Below are 22659 nucleotides of genomic sequence, written 5' to 3' on the forward strand. Positions count from 1 at the left end.
TCAGTTCTGTATTTACTGCTGAGGAGGGTTGCAAAAACATGGTCTCCTATTCAATATAAATGAAATAAATACAGCTGTCACGCTCATTTTCATTGATTTTGTAGTGTTGATACAGTCTGCTTCTTAATGAAAGGACTTTCTCAGACATGTAATATAACACTGTGGTTGAAACCTGGTACTGGAAGATGAGATCAAACATACGCTGATCAGGGATGACCTAATATTATGTGGGTCTCCCTTGTGCATCCAAAACAGTTGTGATTCATCAGAGAATGGACATGCTTCTTCTGAGGGTGTCCTGTGGTGTCTGGCAACAGAATGTTGTTAATGGGGGCCTATGGGTTAAGGGGAGGGGGCTCTGTGGATCATCCCACAGATATTTGATCACTTTAGGATCTAGGGAATTTTGAGGCCAGGTCAACACCTTGTGCTGTTTTTCATCTTTTTTTAGTTGTTCTTAAACCGTTTTTGTGTGTGTGTGTGTGTGTGTCTGTGTCAGGCTGCATCCTGCTGGGGATGGCTGCTGCCATCAAGTAGGATCATTGCTATGGGGTGGGGGTGCCTGGTCTGTTTCCCAGCAGAACATTGCATTGTCAATGTTATTTACTTCTCCTGTCAGTGGCCATAATGTTATACCTTATACTCGTTATATGCCTGTTATACTCGTGTTACATATTCACCTACATTTTTATTAAGGTTCGAGTACAAATATTGTAATTTATTCGTGTTGAGTTACTGTAATATGTCTGAGGGGAATGTTGGTATTATAGATATTCTCATCCTTTCACGCTCAACTCTTAACTTCATTGGCTTTAAACAGTTGCTTAGCACTGGTGTTCTCTCCACTTACGCCTGATGTTACCATTTGAACGCTAAGCATCCTTAGACTTAGACTTAGATAAACTCTATTGAACCACAAGGGAAATTGCTTGGTCACAGTAGCTTAGTTGCACATAAAAAAATACTCTTAAGAACCACAAGTAAAAGAAAGATGAAATAAAATAAAAATAGTGTAAGCAGAAATGTACAAAAGTTTCAATATGGGAAATGTAGGCTTTTGGATTCGACTCATATTTTTGGACTAAAAGTCAAGATAGTCCGCCTCTGCTACATTAATTTTTTGAAGTAATTAAAAGTGATAGCAACAAAAAGGTTTGTAGAGACTTGACCGAGATAAATTTCAAACTTTTTAATCATCTGGTTGAAAAATGTAGTACCTGTTTTATAATCACTCTGGCGAATTCTCTAAAAATGCCATAACTGTGCTTTTATTTATGAAACCTGGACCTTGACAAGCAGCAAAGAGTGAATGGCTTGATTAGTTAAAAAGAAAAAATGAATTTGTGCAAAAGTTCATTGTTTTGCTGCAATTGAGACTTAACTGGCTAAAGAAATCTCAGGGAGAAAAAGGTATTCAACAGCCTCCGGTGTGCACAAATCACTGGATACAAAAATATTATTACATTTTATTAAAAGGCTTTTCTAAATCAAATGTATATTTTACCTCCTGCAGATGCAGATATCTGGACTAAAACATCTCCACGACAACAGAGGAAACTCCATCCAGTGGAACAAAGCCCCTCCAACAAGTCGCTGAATGCTTCAGTAAACCAGGGTAAGGTAGGAATTATTTCATTGTTTTATGGTTAATGAACTGTATTGTTATTCTGTAGTGGCTTTCAGTGCTTCATACACACCAACCGTTAGGAGCAATCTGAAAGCAACTTCCAGTTCCTTGTCTTGCTCCAAGACTCTTTGACTCGTGGACATGAGGAATCGAAATTGCATCCTATACACTGTGATTATTAGACGACCCGCTTTGCCTTCTGAACTGCAGACGACCTTACATATGCACTCAGCTGAATGGACGTGCAATCATAAGTTGCACTGGTTTATTTTCCTGTGAGATGTTATTTTGCTCTCGAGGTGGGCAAAACAGCAGGCGCATCATGGGATGTCATCACAGCAATAGCAAAACAAAGGTTCGGGTTCAGTTGAATCAACATCGACTGTTGGGACATTTATTTTTGTGCACTCACTGCATTTGGGTGAAAAGGGAGGTTTCATCTCTTAAAATGCTGATCTGTGTCTGACCTTGCTCCCTAACTTCGACAAGAATAGGATTTCATTGGGGAGGTCTTTTTCATAAAGTGTTATGTTGTCATTACTGTCATTCGTTCCTCTTCCTGCGTGGATTAGTTTGTCATTTGGTGCTCGAGCACATCCGGGATCAAGAGCGAGATTCCCTTGCCGCTGTCCACGTTCAGTATACACGCATTTATTATACTAGAAGGTACTCGGACTGAAAAAAATCTCCAAATGACAGATAGTGTTATTACAGCAGCCTTTGTGGCCTCTCACTTGAATTAAGTAGAATTTGATTATGTCTGTAATGTGGCTGGTGTCCATACCCTGCTCGCGGCTCGACCGGGGGAGGGCTGACATGCCCACACCGGCGTCCTGACAGGATGTGCACAGCCGTGGGGATTTATGAGGGAATAAAGAGGATTTGCAACTGATGCCCGTGTCTGCGCGGCGCTGAAATCTGCTCCACTGAACTCCCACCACCGCATGCTTTACTGTCGCACCTCTCTCCGTGTCTGTGCCGAAATGACTAATTGCCGCTCTGGTCAGTAACAGAGCTTCCTATCAGACGACTGCTGTCACATCAGAGTTGCGAGCGTGTCACCAGGCTGATTATATTAGTTTTACCCATATTTTTTTCTTTTTCTTTTAATAGTTTTCCGCTCGCATTACAAGGCGTGTCACCCACACTTGCGTCAACACCACACACAAACACATTACAATTTATAGATGTAATTACATGGACGTAATTGAAACAATGACTCTCTTGCTTTGAAATTGAAAAACCTTCGCTTTCGCTCCCATAGTAACTCTCTCCAACACAGAGGCCGGACATTGGGTCATTGCAGCAAAATGAACTTAAAGACCGTCAATAGCTATTTTGCAGCATTTAGCCGCTAACATCCAAGGCTTTTGTATTCGCTGCCGCTGGAAAAGGAAATGAATGTAATGAAATGCACACACGTGGGCAATCTCCGCCTAATCATTTTTGTATTGCTGTCGTAACAGACTCTCAGCCGAGCGCAACATTGTCCTCAGCTGAATTCCAATGCCAGCGCTCGCCCCGCTAAATAGATTTCCCGAGTCCTTTGTAATAACCCAAACAATGATTTCAAGATGTACAAATGCAGCCGTGACATTTAACGGGAGGTGCTGGGATGCGAGCGAGTTCCGACTACGACTAATAAAGTGGCTGAAATTTGCAACTGTGAACTTGAACTCCTCAGTTGCAGTTTATTGTACCTTTTGAGATTGGCAAAATTTTGCACACAAAAGAGCACAGCAACCATCTACGCTTCGTCCTTCGCCTGCAGAGTGCTTTCACCCTTGCAGAGATTAAGGCAATGGAAAAGCTGGACAAAATAATAGAAATCACTGCCGTCCTCCTGAAGTTGCCACAAAAGGACTCTTTACCCACTGAGGACTAGGACACAATGTGAGTTCATTGGTACATCCAGTCTTCAAACCTTAATGCGCTAAGAAGAGCTCTCGTAGTCATTTATATTGACTCTGTGAAAACAAAAAAAAAACTGCAAGTATTACTGCAGTGAAATACTCTTTTAACTTCAGGGTGGGCCGGCATTACAAACCAGTTCCCCAGAGACCAATTAAAATGGACCATTATGATATTTTCTTTCTTTAATAATTGTTTAAAAGAAAGGAGGGGAAAAATGCAGCTCGGAAAATAACAATTCAGATCGGGGAATCATAGCAAACAAATGCCAGGGAAAAAAAAAATAATTAGCATTTCTAAATGACCCTTTAATTTTTCCAATGAACTACTTCAAAGAGAAACGATACATGCGAGAGTTAAAACAACACTAGTAAATGTTTAAAGACTAATTACATTGAATACTAAATGCACTCATGGCAGTCTTTGTTGGAGTCAATCTTGTATGAGGAGTTAAGACGTGAATCCCAGGACTAAACAGCAGTGGAAAGCTGCCAGCAGCTAACAGTACCAGTGCTGAGGGAGGAAACTTGCAACACAAAACATGTCTGAAAACCTGCCAGAAATGGATTCCTAAAATACCATCTGGCACTATATCACATGGTTTTCACACTTGGAAAAAGGAAGGGGAAAAAAATAAATAAAATCCCCATGCGTTGTGTCAAAACAAAGAAACAGGCACAACCCTGAAGTCACGTATGTGTTCCGCGCACCGCATGTTTTAAAGTCATAAAGATCTGCAAATCCCTGACAGCTTAGCCAAGCAAGGAATAAAAACGATGTTATTGTTATCACGTCTAAAGGGTGCAGTATAAAGACCAGACTCGGGTTCATGCGTAGTGTAATGTTTGCTTGGAAAGCTCTTATTAGCAGTTCATTTATAGCCTTGTGCTCTCCATAAACCAGACGTGTGTCAACCTCAGAGATCCGCCTTGAACTCATCACACCCAAAGCCAGGTTTACTTCCTGAATTATTTAGAGTTTTTTTTTTACAAGAGACACAATAAAAAAAAAAAAAAAAAGCCAAAACAAAAGCAGGGATAACAAATTACCCTTGAATTGGTTATTGGGTTTTGCAATACTTGTTTGTTTCCTTTATAGATCACCTTTGTGGATGTTTTTGACATGTCTGTGTAGTTTCTGGAGGCTTTAGGTCGCTACTGGCTCAGGAACAAGCAGCCTGTGTGTAGCCTGAGAGGCAAGACCAGCGGCAAAAGCAAAACTCCTTGCTATGAATGCACGATGATAATTAAAGGTGACTCAGATGAATGCAGCAACATTTTTTATCAACCCTGGTCTGAGACTTGAAGAATATCAACCTGTAACTATTAACCCTTTAACACCTAAGCTTCAAAATATCAGAAAAAGGTCAGAAAATGTCCAGTGGGTGAATCCTTTTGCCCAGAATACCTGGAATACCTGGAAATTACATTATCTGGCAATTATTTACAATTTACTGCATGTTATGAGAGTGTAATAACTTTCTGGGAAAGGCACATGTCAAATTACTGAAATGACAATGAGCAAGATCTCAGCTTTCAGAAACCATTGAATTTTTTCCGATGTAAAAACCTCGATGTAATCACAGTAATCCAAAGTGCGCTTACACAAATGTGCCGCAAGAGGTTTTAAAGGTTAACCCTTTCCCAGACTCTTCATTTGACTCATTCATCAGAGGTTTGACTTTAGCAACAAATGCTTAACAGCAATTTACTCTGGACTGCAGAGCTGCAGAAACATGGTGTGTTTTCAATCAAGTCTGCAGCATAATTCCTTGTTCCATGTCTTTCCTCTGGCTCCTCTCGACAAGCTGGGGGAGAGGAGAGGAGGGTAGGGGAGGGAAGGGTAGGGTGGGGGGGAGGGGTTACTGGAGGCTTAGTCAGGATATGATGTCCCTGCCTTGGATCATCTCTGAGCATCTGACGAGTTGGAGCATTATCGCCACAGACTCCCTTTATTCTTTCAGAGCTACAGATTCTGGGTAAATTCTCCCTCGCTGCCCAGAAGCAGTGCAACCACTGACAAAGAGATGTACTATGTTTTAATTCTGTGATGCTGTAACTATCTACTGTCCGTCCAGAGGACAGTTTTCGGCTCCATTTATGCTAAAATTCATGATTCATTTTCTTCAGAAGTTGGTACATACTACTGAGTTCAGTGCGACATGTTTAGATCAAGTGTTTGAGTCAGTGAATGAGAAGGCCTCAGATATCCGCCGCAACTTCGTCTTGATACAGAACGTCAACTAAAAGCTTTTAGCTTTAGTGTAGATGTTCAGCAGAAACACACGCAGAGAGAAACAAGGTCTGAAAGCTTGAAACACACAAAAGAAAATGTTCTTATGAAACAGTGACTTATCTCCCCGAGTGGTCTACATACACAAACACACACGCACACATACATCCTCTGCATCTTTAAAGACCTTGAGCGACCTGAAAATATGAACTCCCGTGAAATTTTCTGAACATGAAACAGTGTTTTGTTGTTTTTGTTCTTAATCGTGGCATTTGCTCCTCCGTATCACAAAACAAAATTTAGCCCTGACATTGATCCATCTGAGGGAAAACACCACAGAGAAGAAAAACGAGGCAGTTGAGGGCATAACATTTTGGAAACAACCATCTTTTTGCATTAATTATCTGCCAGAAAAAGGGTCAGAATGGGTTGACAGTGTTTAAAAACCCCTTACATTATTTTTGAGCACCTTTCATACATGCAGTTCTGATATTTTTCAGACATCATCCACTGGAACTGTACCTCAATCATTTGGCTTAGCAAGTAGACTTTACCCTGTTCCCTAATAATGTAATACTAACTTTGACGTTAAAGAGGACATAGCATGAAAATCTCACTTTTTTATTTTTTTTTAGCTTTTTCTACATATGTTAGGGCGTGTGGCATGTCTGCCAGCCCAGAAAAGCTGATAAAAAGCCATGCAGTCAGTAGCGAAGCGAAGCCAGATTTAGTTTCAGCAAGCATCGGATACACATCAACAATGAAGCGGTCCTGGCAGGTAAACTGCTCTGTGCTCGGCTGTAAAGGTTCACAAGCAAAAAGTTGCGGGTGTGTTCTTAACACTTTTCCCCGGACTGTTTTACCAACTGGGGCCAATATGACGATTGACTTGCATCCAAGTTGACTCTGGCAAACACCATCTGAGGTGGTAGCTTATAGCCGAAGCACTAATATTCATACATGAAGTTAATAGCTTACAGTGTGTGTACTAACATGACTTTTCATTGTCTTTGTGGGATTAAAAGTACATAGTATGGTTACTCAACATTATATGTATTTTGTATGAATTGCTTTGAATTGACACCAGAATAAGACGAGACTAGCGAGGCTAACATGCTGGCTACTGTACCGTGCAGAGCAGAGCTAACCACGGGGCTAAGTTAGCATGCTAAGACTGTGTAAAACATGCTGCTATTTGGCACTATTTGGACCATTTCAGTGTGTTTGTACATTAGTATGTATGTTAGCCGACTGGTGTTTAGCTAACTTTAAGTTTTCTGTTTGCTGTGTGTGCTACCATGGGACAGTAGGCTAACCGATTTAGCCCGTTGTCTGCTAACTGGGACAGCTTATTTTGTCTTTGTGTAAGAATCTCCGTTAACATATTTAAGTATTTAGTGCTCTAATGCTTGTGGATTGAGCTTTTCTGGGTCAATCCGTACTCTACGGATATGCTGAACAGTTGCCAAGGAAACACTACCCATGTCTACCCGGGTTCTGTCTGGGCGTATCTCCCTGATAAGAGGGGCGGGGTTACAGGAGCCTATTCTCAGGAGGGAAGGGGGGAGCGGGCAAAATGGCTCACTGTGAAAAGGGCTGTTTTTGACCTGGTTGATAGGAGTCATATCAAAGCCCTGCGATAGACTGGCGACCTGTCCAGGATGTACCCCGCCTCTCGCCCGATGACTATTCACAGGACAAGCTGGTACAACATGGTATAACAAAATTCACCCCCTTGTATAGTTGTCATGAATGTACAAATTAGCTGTAGAGATCAAAATATTTTATACATGTTATAGGAGTGTAATAACGTTCTGGGATAAAGTTTTATTTTATGTGTATTTCTTCTATATAGTTTGGCATTTTAACATGGGTGTCTGTTTAGACCGTTGGTTCCCTTTTGGATTTAGCCTCAATTGGCTATTAAAGTAACTGCAGTCAGCTCCGCTTCCGTGTTGGCTTCTCTTTTCAGCCCCGGAGGTTCCCACTTGGTTTGAACAGAGCAGGTAATTATGTGGAGAAGTCGCTCCGAGCAAGTGGGTGTGTTCAGGATTTGACTGATACTGCACATATGTAGGCCTACATGTAGTATTGATAATAACAAAGAAACAGTCATTATTACAAATGACATCTCATCTTCCTGCATGCCATCCCTCACTCAAATCTAAAGTATTTGGGTCAGGGGTGGCAAGCATTTCCGGGAGGTGAGAAGGCTTTTGTGTGAAAGCGCAATGATATGAATGATTTTAGATTAATGAATGACAGCAAGATAGATAACTCAGATCTGGATGGATCTATATAATGCAAAACAATGTTTAAAGGTAGAATCAGTGATCTAATTCTGTCGCTACAATAAAAGCCATTAAATTGGCTCCATTAGCTACTGCCATTGTTGTTGCTAATCTTCCCAGGGTCCACATTAAAATGTCTGCCACCATTAACACTTACACAGGAATGAAAGTTCAGAATAAAAATAGATCAAACAAAGAGTCGGCACGGCAAATATATTTTTCCCTCATGCATCATTATGGACATTTTTGTCCTTAATGACTTAATAGGGTAGTAAATTAAACCGACGCCTGAGGGTTAAAAATCGAATTATTGTACGAAAACAGATGAATAACTGCTAATGATTACAAAAATGTTAAATTGAAATTATAAAGATGTGCGTATCCAGATGGCTATTTTACCTCGTTCTTCATGATTTGCAGTTTTTGTGTAGTTTTGAATTATAGTCAATTGAAAAACAAACATATTCTGATTTCCTTTAATACTAAACTCGCCACCCACACGTGATAATAAGATATACTTCTCGGAGTTTACTGACTGTACCTTTTAAAATCAGGATCCCATACAGCCGTAGTTCAGGGGCCAATGAGTACAGCAGAAAATCACAGCTGGTGGTGGCCATGCCAGCTCGCACTGCAGTTATAATGAATGAATGAATAAGGAACTGTGCCGTATACTTCCGTATTGGCGAGAGGAAAATGCTATACTGTGCGGTTATGCTGATTAAGGTAGTGCAAAGCAATCTACCGCAAGCCAGCTTAGCATTGCCCCTGTGACAGGGTATTTAGAAGAGTAGTGAACTGCAAGAAAGCTCAATTACATCCTCCCAGCATGTACTGCATAAATCACGGTAAATCCTCTTTCAAGCCCGTCTTTCGGAAATTACTGGAATGTTACAGCAGAAAACACGGTGACGGCAGCAGCAGTGTAACTCCGAGGAGATGAGCTTAGGGAAAACTGCGGAGCAATGCATACTTCTGCAGGGCAACTTCCTGTTTGACTGCGCCACGCCCAGAGAGAGCCTGAAATGAGGCTTTACCCGTGCAGCATGATCACTGACGTGCTGCAACAGCAGATACTTGAGCTGAAGCAGGTTAAGAGAAGAGAAGGTGATTTGAAACATGCAGCGGAGAAGAGCTGTGTGATAGACAGACAGGATTTAGAGAAGACGGCTCACAAATGTTACTCTATCTTGAATAAATAAAACATAATGCACAAAAATAGTACTGGAGGGCCAATTGTTTGATCAAATGAATGTCTAAATGAATGCTATCTAAAAGCTGTCATGTCATAATATTGTGTTTTGATGCATTCCCAGTCTGAGCTTTGAACTTATTATGCGTTTATGGCCGCTCCAGATTTTTGTGACTATGAATTGCAGAGTGGTCATGACAAAAGAGCAAAATTGCTGTATCTCTAAAGCAGCTATTGATAAAGTGATCTATTCTTTAAAGGTAGTTTTTTTTTTGTATTGAAATGTCACATTCTGGCATATCCAAATGTCAACTCCCATGGTTGCCTCGCCGTCCGTCTAGCCTTAACGGGGCTTTTTTTGGAAATAATAGCATGTTTTTTTCATTTTTTATTTAATGGTTAATATTGAAAAATAAATTTTGCCGCAGAGGTAAATCAAAGAGTAAAATAGTGCGCACACAAGACGTCAAAAAGGTTGCTCTGAAAGAAAAGCCCTGCAAATGAACTTGCCTTTCACTCAGTCCATATGAGAAAATAGTTTATTGATGTTTTGCGGCCTCGCAAAGACGAAATGTGACTGGCATTTGTAGAGGAGATGTAAAGGGCATTAAAATATGACGGATGGGCTGGTTGAAATATAGCTACAGATGCTGATAAGATAGTAGAGCAGCAAAGCGGAGTCTTTAAATTTTCTCAGATCAAACATGTGACTGGAAAGGCTGTGACAGGTGTCTCTGCACTGCCTGTCCTCATTGTCACCTATCAGCGGAGGCATCTGATTAAACCTGGCCATCCACAGTCTTTCTTGGCTGTAGGTACAAGCCCTCGTTCTCCCCAAACACCTGATCACACTTGCATGCAGGCTCTCTCTCGCGCACACAAGCACACACACGCACATGATTGCTGTGAGGGACAGTAGTGGGGGGCATACAGTACCTTGCGTGTTGACTGGGTTGGTGGTGGGTGTGGGGATAGTAGTGGGAGCATCTAGATGAAAAGAGTAAAAAAAATAAAGAACATGTATAAGAAAAAAAGACAAGAGTAAAGAAAGAGACAAAGGTCATTGAGGGTGAGAAGCTCTAGTCTATAAACCAAAACATGCACATGTTTTAGCTACGCTGAGAGCTAAAAGGACATGCTAGTAGCTCAGAGTCGCTACCTAAAGGATAGATTGGAAATCTATCCTAAAACAAAACTCAGATGCACATGAACATTAAAACACAGCTTGTTTCCTAAAGTCACTTCTCTTGTTCATGCTAGTTCACTGTTTCCAAATGAATGTAAGCGATGTGGGACAAAATAAATTGTTCTATTCAGAGTGCTTAAGCTTTGGCTGAAGTTTGAACTTTCAATCAGCCAAATATGTGTTGTTTATTTTTACTAGGCAATCTTTTTGTATTACTGATCATCAACAGAAGCTCCATGGTGCATGCCTGGGGAACAACAAAAAAAAAAAAAAAAGGGGAATTTTGTACTTAAAAGATTTGACTTTGGAAGACACTCACTTAATTTGATTAAGCCACACCAATTAAGATAAAGTTTACAACACATTTTTTGCACAGAATCAGGGCTGTGGGTATTTGTCCTCTAATTCTTTCAGAGGAAACATCTTAATGGCTAGTTTGGACAGGAAGAAGGATTACTCCAGGATTACATCAAGCTTGTTTTAATGTTCATATAAGAATGTGATCATTGTTTTAAGCAACTCGGGAAAAATATCAGTTTGAAAAACCTATTCTTTAAATACCTCCAGTGATCTGAGCTAAAAAAGCTAACACCAGCATGCTAACATGTCGACAGTGACGATGGCAGCATGTTGTTGTATAGCCGGTAATTTTGTAACAAGCTAAACTTATAGCCGTCTTAGTTTAGCTTGCTAGGATGCTAACGGATTTGCACCGAAAATGTCATTATTTTTCTGATATTTGGTCGTTAACAAAAGTAGTGAACTATCAAATATCCTGGCAGCTCATCGAATAACTTTTCATAGGCAAGCATGATTTATGGGAAAAAATAAGATGCGCATTGTTCAGTATTGCAATGATGATACGACTTGCGATAAACAAATGTTCCACCATCATGCTAGCTACACTCGCCGCCAAACTGACTCCTTTGTAATTTGCCAAAGTGTAGGAATGCGTGTGTCCAGGGCTCCGTCTGACAGTGTTTGCATACTGACTGTGAACTGGTCCTTGTAAATAAAATTGTTTTATTTTCCTTTCATTTGAATGCACGTTGTGAGTTTACAGTGTGGTAGAAAAAACATCCATGGTTAAACCAGGACCAACTTGAAGCTGTGTAGTCCGGCATAAAGAAATGAAAAGTCATTACTATAACGAGGAGGGGGGGATATTTCACTTTGTTTCATAACATGGTTTTTATTTTCATCTTCCCACCTAATTCTAAGAAAGCCAAAAGAATAAGAGAGAGAACGGAACAAGCTGATAGACAGAGAGCCAGCTGTGTTTGAACGATCTAGAGAGTGAATGAAGAGAGGGAGCGGCAGGTGAAGGTAGTGTCCTCGTGTTTCAGGCGTACTTTGTCATTGTGTTGCATATGTGTATTTTGTAGTTGTTGATATGTAAAATCAACAATCTCAACATCATGGTGGCTCTACAGAACTGATGAGGGATTTCCTAGGTTATTTAACATACATCATCTTAGGATCACAGGTGTCAAATTTTCCCAACAAGTAGAATTTGACATATGTACAGCAATCATGACTCATCAGAGAATAGACATGGGCCTTCTGAGGGTGTCCTGTGGTGTCTGGTAACAGAATGTTGTTAGTGGGGGCCTTTGGGTCCTATGAGTTGAGGGGAGGGGCCTCTGTGGATCATCCCACAGATACTTGATCAGTTTAGGATCTAGTGAAGTTGAAGGCCTTTTGAGTTGTTCCTAAACCGCTGTTGTGCGTGTGCCTGTGTCAGGCTGCATCCTGCAGTGTCATTGCTATGGGGTGGGGGTGCCTGGTCTGGTCTAGGTGGGTGGTATAGTAACATCCACACGAATGCCAGGTCCAAATGTTTCCCAGTAGAATTGTCACAAGATGGTCAATGTTATTTACTTCACCCGTCCAAATATTATGATAGTGCATCCAGTATTTGCTGACTCATTTCACAACAAACCAAAATATCAACCTTACGATGGCGACACAAGACGAGTCAAGGGATTTAGCCACGTCATCTGGGAATCATCTGTACCACCCTTGTTTTTCAAGCGGGAAACATGCGACACATTATCAAACCGTGTCTGCCATCCACAGAGCCCTGTCACTGTCATGGCTGAAAATACAATGGAACAGACAGCTATTGTATTATTTATTTATTGGATACATTTTCTAATTAACTCTGAATAATAATGCCTCGCAATCATGGAAAGGTATTGCTGTTTTCTGCAGTCTCAATAATTAAGTCAGACTGCAAATTAAACCACTCTGGTGGTCTCCCGCCGCAGCACAGCAGAGCCTCGAGCAGCATCCTCCGGCCCACACTGTACTGATTAGGTCTGTCACTAACCCCCAAACAAAATAATCAAAAAGACAAAATGGAGGGCAATTCAGGTATGCAATAGTACTAAGGAGCGCTGAGCGCTTCCTCATCAGGGGAATATATGCCAGGCTGTGGTGCAGGGGGATGATAGCACGACCCCTTGCTGTGGGAGAGTCGCAGTAGGGGAAATTGGCTGGCTGTCTCCATGCCTTTACTGACTGCACTCCATCAAAAGACAGCAGTGGGGGACCACACACTCCCAAACTAATGATAAAACATCAAGGACAGCATAATGTTGCCGCCGGGGATGGAGTGTATGGCAGAGGTGGTGTTGATGGTGGTAGGGGGGTATCAGGGTATCGGGAAGATATTCTTCTCTGACAGCATTTGAAGAGAAGGGGGGGGTGGGTGGGCAAGATTTCTTTTCTCGTGACCGAAGGCAGTATGATAGCTGAAACGTCAGTGTCTGGAAGAGGGAAATTGGCCATTCAGGGATGAGGGTCTTCACAAAAGCCGGGATAGGATGTGGCACATATAATATCCAGACGAACAAGAATTCTCCATGGGCAATTTCCAGGCTGGATGACTCTGGGCTCAGCATTATGAGGGCTGAAATATGAGTGTATTTTGGAGAGGCCATATTTTCGGGGAGCATTTGTATCAGTGAGGAATTTGATATGAGAAAATATAACCATAAAGTGAAACAATGTAGGAGAAATTGTTTATCTGTGCCTGCTTAAAGCTGCCTGCCAACACGACGGCGGGGAAGATATGTTGCGTGTTTTTGTTTTGTCATTTTATTTCTCTTGCTTAATAGTTCCTTTTACATCGAGTTTTATTGTGGTATTTAATTTTCCAAAAACAAAGAAACAGGGAGGTTGTTAAAATTAATCTAATGAATTTTTATTAGTGTTGCCTGATGAAACGAGTGTGAGTCACAAGGACACATTTTCCCGACAGCCTTTTCATAAGAGCTGAGAGACCCATGAGTCCTGTTAGTTTGTGCTATGTCAAAACCCTGATAAATCCCAAATTTCCAGTGGCTTGTGAGTCTTTGACTTTTTGTCCATGGAAGATTTATAGGTCAAAAAGTCAACTGAGGGCTAAACCGCGGTGCTGTCCTGCCAACAGGCAGCATGTGTGAGTTATAGCACCAGATAGGTCGCCTCCGAGGGAGCGAGGCCTCTCTCTGGCCAGCTCTCTCTCCCCGACACCACACCACACCACACACCAGCCAGGGGGCACGTTTCACGGCCTGATGCAGACACGCCCTCGTGGAGAGCAGCGTGACAAGCCCCTTTCTCAGCCATTCGACCATTCCCATACAATACATGCGCCACAATAGGACTTGATTTGACGTGGATTTACGTCGGCCTCACACCTGTCCGGGCTGTCGCGCAGTGAAAGGTCATTAGTCTTTTTGAAATAGGAAGAGCCCGAAGGACTAGCACCGGGAGAGGGTGGCAGCAGGATGAAAAGAGAATTGATGGACAATTCAGCCTGGCTCTATCAATAATCCTCACAGGCCAATATTTATCAAGAACAAAACAACTCATTAAAATAAAACTATTTGTTGCATGCCCTTAGTTAAACAAAAGGCTTTCTTTGTCAGGTGTGTGACAGCTGTAACAGGAACACATGAACCATAGAACAAAACAGCAAAAACAAAAAAAAAGGCCAGATAAGAGAAGATAATATGAGACTAAAGTTAGCAGGCTGGATAAGAGGGGTGGGGTTGTGCATTCCCGCTGTGAGACACACACACACATATACAAAAATGGCGCAAAGTTATAATGCTAAGACTAATATGTGTTGCAGGAACACACACTAATTAAACTACGGTAGCAAGCATGATTAGTCTGGGGCAACAAACCCTCACATGGGCCGCAACATGATTTGGTCTGGCACTAAATCCTCCAGAAAAGAGGAGTGGGAGTCGCAGATATAATTATATGCAGTCTGAGCACCTTTTACCAATCTCCTGTGCCTCATTACAGAGAGCTGGAGTCATGGAGCTTCCAACGCACGCGCACCAGAGAAATTGCATTTAATAGTAAAATATGTGGATAGGAAGCCACTAATTGAAGAAGTCATGGCCAAAGGCACAAACGCTGATAACACAGATACTGTAGGGCTTGTATTCTGGACCAGGGAACATTTGCTTCCCATTGCTTTCCGTCATTCATGCAAGTGTTATGGGTGCAGCATGAATCAAATGGTACATGAATTTAACAGCAGCAGACACACATCACGCACAAGTTCTTAAGTGCCTGCAGGCAATTGAGTGAAAACTTCTGAACTATTAGAATATTATATTACAACCTTAAAGATCTGCGCGAGAATAAATAAAACACGCATCCCCCGCTCGTTCAGAATCTGAGAGGATTTACTCGGGGAGAGACAGAGGAATCTTTATACAGCAATTAGAAGTTTAGTCATGATAGCTTGAATAAGTCTGCCTTGAGTGAGCTATTTGCCGGCATATGCTGTCCTTTTGTTTGGGAGTGATCATTATGGGCCCATTGGGAACAAGCAGATGTCATCATCTGCCTGGCAGAGCACGATGATGAATAACCATGGGGCGGTGGAGTTATGGGAGTCACAGGAAACCTATGTCACACATGTCAGCTGGCGAAATAAACACTTCTTTTTTTTGCCCCGAACACCAACCTATAGAACTACTGAACAGCTGAGATATGATGATGGCAAAATCTGTATGTTTTCCATTAACCACATGCTGGGAGTTATTTTCTTTCGACTGAAAATATGAGGAACTGCTATAATAGTGTTTTTGTGAATGCTCTGTACCTCAGAGATTTGGTTTAGAGAGGTCCTGCTGTGCTTGAAGCATGTTTATAAGACATTCCCGAAATCCCACATGATTGTTGGTCCTGCTGAACCCAACCATCAATAACACCTATGCAGTAAATCCATTCAGGAGGCAGTAATTTCACACGTTTTTAAAGTTTCCAGGTGTAGAAATTCTGACCCAGGTTACCCGTACAAAGTCAAAAAAAAAGCTGCATTAGTCCTGCACCCACAGCGCTCTCTGTTTTTCCTCTTTAATTCCTTCTGACTCTGAGATGCTTTTTTTGCCACCTCTGCCCAAGACCTTGTCCCTCCATTAAAATCCTATTCACTGCTTGCCCTGCAATTGGCGAAAACGGTGTTGACGTGAAAACCATTACAAATGCATTTATTTTCACAAATGCACATTTTCAGCAACTGCCATGAATGTTCGCTCATCAGCCAGACAAAAAAAAAAAAAAAAATAAAAAATTATATTGCTGGTTTTTGACACGCAGTTCATGGCTGTCAGCATCAACTAAACAAGCAGACTGAGTAATAATCAAAACAATATCGCCAGTCTGAAACCTGCAATCGCACAAATTCCACAAAAAGCCCATTTTCAACAACAGCTCTTAGCATAACACCCCGGACCTCAGCTCTTCTCATCTGATGCGGCTGCTTTGGGCTTGTTAGCTTTAAATATCAGTGTTGGGTAAATCTACCAATCTGCATCAACGTGATGAATCGGATATAATGACATGTTGTGCACCATGTAAACCACCATGGTTCTGCTCTTTTAAACAAAGCCGTTCTGTCTCGTTTTAGTGTTTATCCTGAGGGATCAGATCTTTTCATTTAAATAACATTAGTTTCTGTTGTTCTATAAACAGTGTGACTCCTCACACCACTACCAACTGAAAGTATACCAGTTACCTCAAATATTACTATTCAAAACACCAGCATTTGTTCAACACGAAGCCTTACAAGCAATCTGCCACCTTTTATTTTTTTTTTTTATGCAGTTCCGCAACTGCAACACATTCTTTGTACAAATTACTCGAGAGCCTAAAATTCAGATTCACCCATCCCAGTTTTGAGTATGGTCAATGGTAGACAATCTTTTTGCCACACAGGAAGAAACCAATTCAAATTTGGGAGTGAAATACAAAATGCTTTTCAAAACAGCAGGGAGCAAGCGCTCCAAGGAGAGAAAGCTAAACTCACCAACAATGGCTGCACCTGCTGTAAATTTATTTCCCCCTCATTCCCTTCACCCCTGCCAGGCACCAAAAATAGGAAATTAAGGTCCGAGGAGTGTGCACTTCACTGACGTCACGTTACAAGATTTCTAAATAACGAAGTCCTTCATGCTTTTAAAACTTTCAAACAGTCACCTCCTGCTGTTTCCCCTTGGGAATTCAAGTGCAAAGATGCCTGGTGCTTTTAAACAGTTGGGTTGTTTGGGGGGGGAAAAAGTTTTTGAGATTATGTGCAATCGCTTCCAAGTAAATTCACTGGCAATGATGCGTTGAAATGAAAACAAGAAAAACACAACAATTAGTGGGAAATGGCCGACAGTCATGTTAAGGTAAAAGAAAATGAGGCCTGAGTGAAGAGAGGTTAACCAAGAGGAGCACACTGTCTGTGGCATTTAAAGTCAAGTCCTTGGAGAGATGGTCCCTCAATTGCCCTTTACTGGTTGGCTGCAAAGCACATTGAAATTCCACCCACTTGAATGTAAGTCAACAGCACTAAAGCCAATCTTGATGATGGAAAATGAAGTCCGAGAGGAACAGCCAATATAGTCCACAGTATTATGATGATTTAGGGTAATTTTGCTCTTAGGAACATACTATATGTGCGTGAACTTGACAATGTGAATGTGCCGATGCATGTCTGCATAATGTTTGCCTTAGCTGGTAGTGTAAAATGTACCACCACACTCGCCCTCTATTCAGCCAGAATTGCCCCACAGAAAGGATGTTGCAGTCTGATCCTGTTATACTGAACTTAACAAGGTAGCACGTTGCTAGAATAAAGATTTGGCTAACTTGGGACAGATTGCAGTCATAAAACAAGGGATGACCATAGTATCTTAAAGGGACATTTAAAAATACATTGCAACAATCAAAATGGAAATCAAAAGAAAAATAATTGTAGGAGACAACCCTCTAGTCATATTAATAATTATGAGGACTTATGCTTTCGTGGCTCCCGTGGAAGGTGTTCCACTCGCTTTGCATTTTCTCCCACAACTCGAGGCTACAGTAGCTGCTACTGCCACTAGACAGATAATGACTCTTATAATGTAATGCTAAATCAGTGGAGCACTCTCTTAAAGGTGGCTTTGTTTGAGCAAAGCCTGACCATGATTGGTACCTCGTTCCACAGAGAAACTATTGAAAAGGTCATGGGACCTGGCCTGGGCGTCACACCAGAGCAAGAAACACATTTTTAAATTGAACAAACTGAGCTAAAAGCAAGTGACTCGTGGGTAAATACTAGTAGCCGGGATCTGGGCTGCCTCTGTGTTTCCTATATGAATGTGAGCTGTTTTCAGGTTCCAACTGATTCATTTTCTACTCTGCCGTTGCTTCAAAAATATAAATCTACCAAATAAAATCTTGCTTCCTGGGTTTCGAACATGCCAGTCCAAGGTCAACAGCCACTTTATCCATTACTTCCTACAGCGGCAGCTCAAATCTTGGACATAAATTCTGAGCTCTGTGGGTTTGTCGACTGCAGCCACCCTCTGTGATTCTGTTCTTCCCAATAATGGCTTACATCCGTATAGGTTTGAGAAGTGATTGTGGTTGTTTCAGAAAAATGATGCAGGAAATCCTTATTGTTCCATTACAATTCCCTAAGCTACCAAAGTACCAATGCTACAGTAGGGTCTCCATATATAAGCAACAGACTATATTCTGGTGTAAAAAACAAAAGTGATGGATGCATTTAAAAAAAAAGTCAAATGCATTGAATACCTACCATATACATAGAGGATGTAGTCATCGTAGGCCTCACCCACGGCGTTAGATGCCACGCAGCGGTAGGTGCCGTTGTAGGACTTGTTCAGGTTCTCAATGTAGAGATCAGAGCCGGTGACCACAGCGTGAGGCGGCACATCCTCGTCTACTCTCAGCCAGTTGATCTGGTAGGGTCTGGAGAGCACAAATACCACACACATCACTCAGACGCCGTCTGTCAACGCTGGAAATCTGTAATAAAGGTCAAATCTGAGATCGTCTTAGGAGGGCACATTGGCAGACCCCGTCTAATGATGTGCTTCATACAGCATGCAAACAACTGGTAACATTTAAATGGTACAATGAAATGTAAAGGTTAAGGGGGTGACTGGGCTCGCAGAAAAAAAGGGGAAATCCAGTGGAAAATGTGAAACAAAACCCAAATTTAGTTCAGAAGTGCGGCCATCTGTGTTGTGAATACTCACTGAGGTTTTCCTTCGGCGATACACGTCAAGTCCAGGTTGTCCCCCTCTCTGGTTAAACCTTCAGGATAGGTCACCACGATCTTCACCTCTGGTTTATCTGACAATAAAAGAGATACGTTTTTACAAAACCATAGTGTAAGTTACGACACAACAATCTTTTTTTTTCTCACACCTGCAGCCAAAGCAGAAGTTAAGTGATTATTGGACTCCAAAGTGAAGAGGTGAGGAACAGGCTTCTAAATGAATGCAAAACAGCCGAGAGTGAAACATAGCAGAGGATGAAATTATCATCCCTCCTGGTAGACATCAAGTCAGTCTGTACTACCTTACAGCAAAATTATTATTTTTTCTCCTCTTATCAATGCCAGCCAAAGATTACCAAAATGTCAAGCGGTTCCAGTCAAGCTTTCTCTTTTTCCTTGAAAGGTCAGAGAAAACAGTTATCTACCTGAGAAAAATTAATATTCTACACAGACTACAAAAGGCTACCTTAACCTTTCTTTGATGTTTTACAGTGTACAGCAGCCGGTATTACCTCTTCAATCAATGCACCATTTAAATAACACTGAAACATCATTTGTCATGAGCAAAAGAAATTTTTTTCTTTATTCTTGTAGTAAATATATCCCAATACACTATGAAGATGTGAGAGACAACTGCATTATTAATAGATATGAAACATACAGTACGTCTATGATCTGATGGTCAGGGGAGACGCTGAGACTGTCTTAAAGAGTAACTGCACCTGGGTAATAATCCCGCTTGCACACACCAGTGTTGTGACACTTTGATCTGCATCACAGCAGGGTGCAAGGATAGCAAACTACACCTGGCCACACTGAGCCACAACGTCTGGTTCAAGAGGCTGATACCCGTCAGCTAGGACTGAGCGATATTTCAAATGAATTCAGTGAATGTTTTGCTCTCCATAGGGAGCTGGTGACATTTCCTTTGAGTCGTCTGAATCTTTTCCCGGTTCACAACAAGCCTTAGTGATGGCACACGATGAAATAATACCAAATAAATGTAATCACATTACTTCAGGGATATGGAAATTGTTCGGTTTTGCTATGACCAAAATGGAAAAGCGCGATGTTCTGCACAAAGATTGTAAAAAAATCAACTAGAACTAAACATAGTAGCACAACAAACCTGAAACAACTGCCTGCCTCTGCGAGATTCTGATGCTAGTGTCCAACACATCCCCAAAATCAGGACTAGAAAGCAACAAAATTTAGCTGCCTCATTTACCAGTGTCACTCCTTATGACAAGACAGGGCTGGCATTTCAAATCGGCAAAGACGCGGCGCTCATTTACACCCCGTGTTTGGAAAGATGTCGATACCAGTCGATCGCAAGTATGAACCATAGAGGTGCAAGTATTACGCAGAAGAAGCATGCAACCAAAACGCAACATGAGATTGAGGTGCAGCTGGAGAAAATGTTTTACTTGACGACAACTGATCTGCGCACCGGGCGATCCATTCGGCCTGACTGTTAATTGTACTGACGAGGACTGTGAGTGTTTTACAGCAAAGTCACTTTATTATAAAAGAACGGTCACAGCTGCATAAAAACACATTGCGGTGACAGAGAGCTCGCTAGGAGACCTTTTTGATGAATAGAAATTCAGCACGTTCGTTGTAATACCTTTTTTTTCTAATCCATTTCCTTCATTTTATCAAAAAAAATATTATTTATTAACAAATAATGCAAATTGTGAGTGCTGCCTTTTTGTTGCTGCTCCTGTTTCTTGAGAAGAATTTTACATATTTGAATCATGTTTTCTCTTGAGTTTATGGAGACAGAAAAAACATTTTAAATTGTGAATCTCTACTCTAGGAATTTTTATTTTAGATTTCAAACTAGCACATTCCTAATAAATATGGGGATTTTATGGGCTTGTTTGGCATTTGCTACGTTGGTTGTAGAATTTCGGAGACAATAAATGATTCATATAACAAAACAAATCTATAGGACCAGGATGACCCTTTTCATCCCTGGAGGCCCCTGCACTGGAACCATGCTGTATTCTTTTATTTAAAAAAAAACATTTTTGTTGCTGCGCGTTGCACACGAAATGAAAAATGAAAAATTGAAATGAATGCAGCGGTTGTTGTTGTGCTTCACTCTGCTGGATCAAATTTGGGAGAGTGTTTACTGATTCATTGTTATAAGGCTTTTGTTTTCTCTCTAATTTTCTCTTATTTACAACAGTTTTGCTAATGTAAAAGTAAAAAAAAAAAAAAAAAACATGTTAATTTGTTTTCCCAATCCGAGTTGTTGTGATGGGGTCAAGCAGACCCGTTGTATTTCAAAATTCGTCTGAGTGTCTCATATCCATAGAGGCTAACCTTACAGCTGCGGAGTTGTAATTGACTGAATTTGGAGATGTTTTTTTTTTTAAGTAGAAATTAAGAAAAAACCTTTGTTGATTGATTTTTCATCAACAAAAAAATTAAAAAAATGTGTGCACAAGATGTCTCATGGCTCAGCTAAGACAAAATCTGTGTAAAATCATAAAAAATAACCAAGTTTGAATTAGAATTTGACTCTTTCCAAGTGCGGTAAATGTGCTTTTAGAGACTGTCCTGTCATTTGTCTGTGTTGCTTGTTTAGTTGTGTGGTTTGTTTCTGTGTCTATAATTTCTTCCATAGTTTCTGCTTATTTTTTTATCACTTTTTAATTGTTATGATCGGTGGGTGGTTCCTTCAAATCATCATAAGTGGAGCAGGATTTATGATACGAATGACACAGCCTCACCATGAAGTAGTTAAGCCCCCAACTAGCCCAAGCGAGAGACAGTCTCTGTCTGTTGGACCTCGGTGTAGTTCTGTGCTTGAAAACATACAGTTTTGGGTCACTTACAGAGCACTTCCAAGTGTCTTTGAGCCAGGAGGTCTTTTACGGCTGGGTGGTCAATGATGCAGTCCACTGGCACTCCATCATCCTCTTTGGTGACAGAAAATCTCACCCGGCTGGTGACAGTAAACATCCTGTCATACATCTCCTCAACTGCAGTCTCTCCTAGAAAACCATCACAAGTACGAGAAGGGGAGGAAAAAAAAAAAAGTTAGTGGCTGAACAGCTCAAAAACAAATCTTTGCAGCAGCGCCAACTGCAGTGGCTATAATGAGCAAATAGTCATAGCCATTACGAGCACATTACCTGTCAGAGTGGAGCACTTTCAGATGGCATTTACATTTAATTTATGATTCAGTGATGTGGCGCCCGAAAGAGACTTTAGAGGATTCAGACGGGCCCGGGGCCTTCGAAATCTGACGAGAGCAGCAAGTAGCGACTGGGTCACATCAAGCCTGATAATGAATGCTTCTGCTGCTTGAGGGCTGAGCATTGTTGGGGCTAACCCTGCAGTAATCTGCTGCCCACTAGGCCTTAGGCTGTCAGAGGGGCATTCATTTGGAGAGCATTACAATGCCACAGGGGCATCACATTAGCCGCAGTGCTGAGTGTGATGGTTTACTCGCACTTAATGAAGTGAGGAAATAATTACAGCCCCACACTGACCTGCAGCACACTTCCATTTCAGCCTTGTCACAGGGGAGCCCGGCCGGACTCAGGGAGGGCAAAACAGTGTTGTTCCACAGTTGATGATCGGCAACACACACATACGTGGCCTCTTGAAGGGTATTAACCCCATGTAACACACACC

General features: G+C 41.4%; 1 protein-coding gene across 3 annotated transcripts in view; it reads right to left on the minus strand.

The window, feature by feature from the left end:
* The window catches only part of cadm1b (cell adhesion molecule 1b), a 151024-nt gene that overhangs the window by 5893 nt on the left and 122472 nt on the right, over window positions 1–22659 (minus strand). For 2 of the 3 annotated variants that reach the window (XM_084558635.1, XM_084558634.1), the window contains 4 exons: window positions 21855–22013; window positions 18986–19082; window positions 18523–18695; window positions 10190–10240 (listed from right to left, as the gene is read on the minus strand). In XM_084558635.1, the coding sequence (XP_084414761.1) occupies window positions 10190–10240; window positions 18523–18695; window positions 18986–19082; window positions 21855–22013 (480 nt within the window). The remainder of the gene's footprint in view (window positions 1–10189; window positions 10241–18522; window positions 18696–18985; window positions 19083–21854; window positions 22014–22659) is intronic. The other variant, XM_084558636.1, reaches the window with a different exon arrangement.

The sequence above is a fragment of the Chelon labrosus genome (genome assembly GCF_963514085.1).
Source record: "Chelon labrosus genome assembly, chromosome: 13".
Lineage (NCBI taxonomy): Eukaryota > Metazoa > Chordata > Actinopteri > Mugiliformes > Mugilidae > Chelon > Chelon labrosus.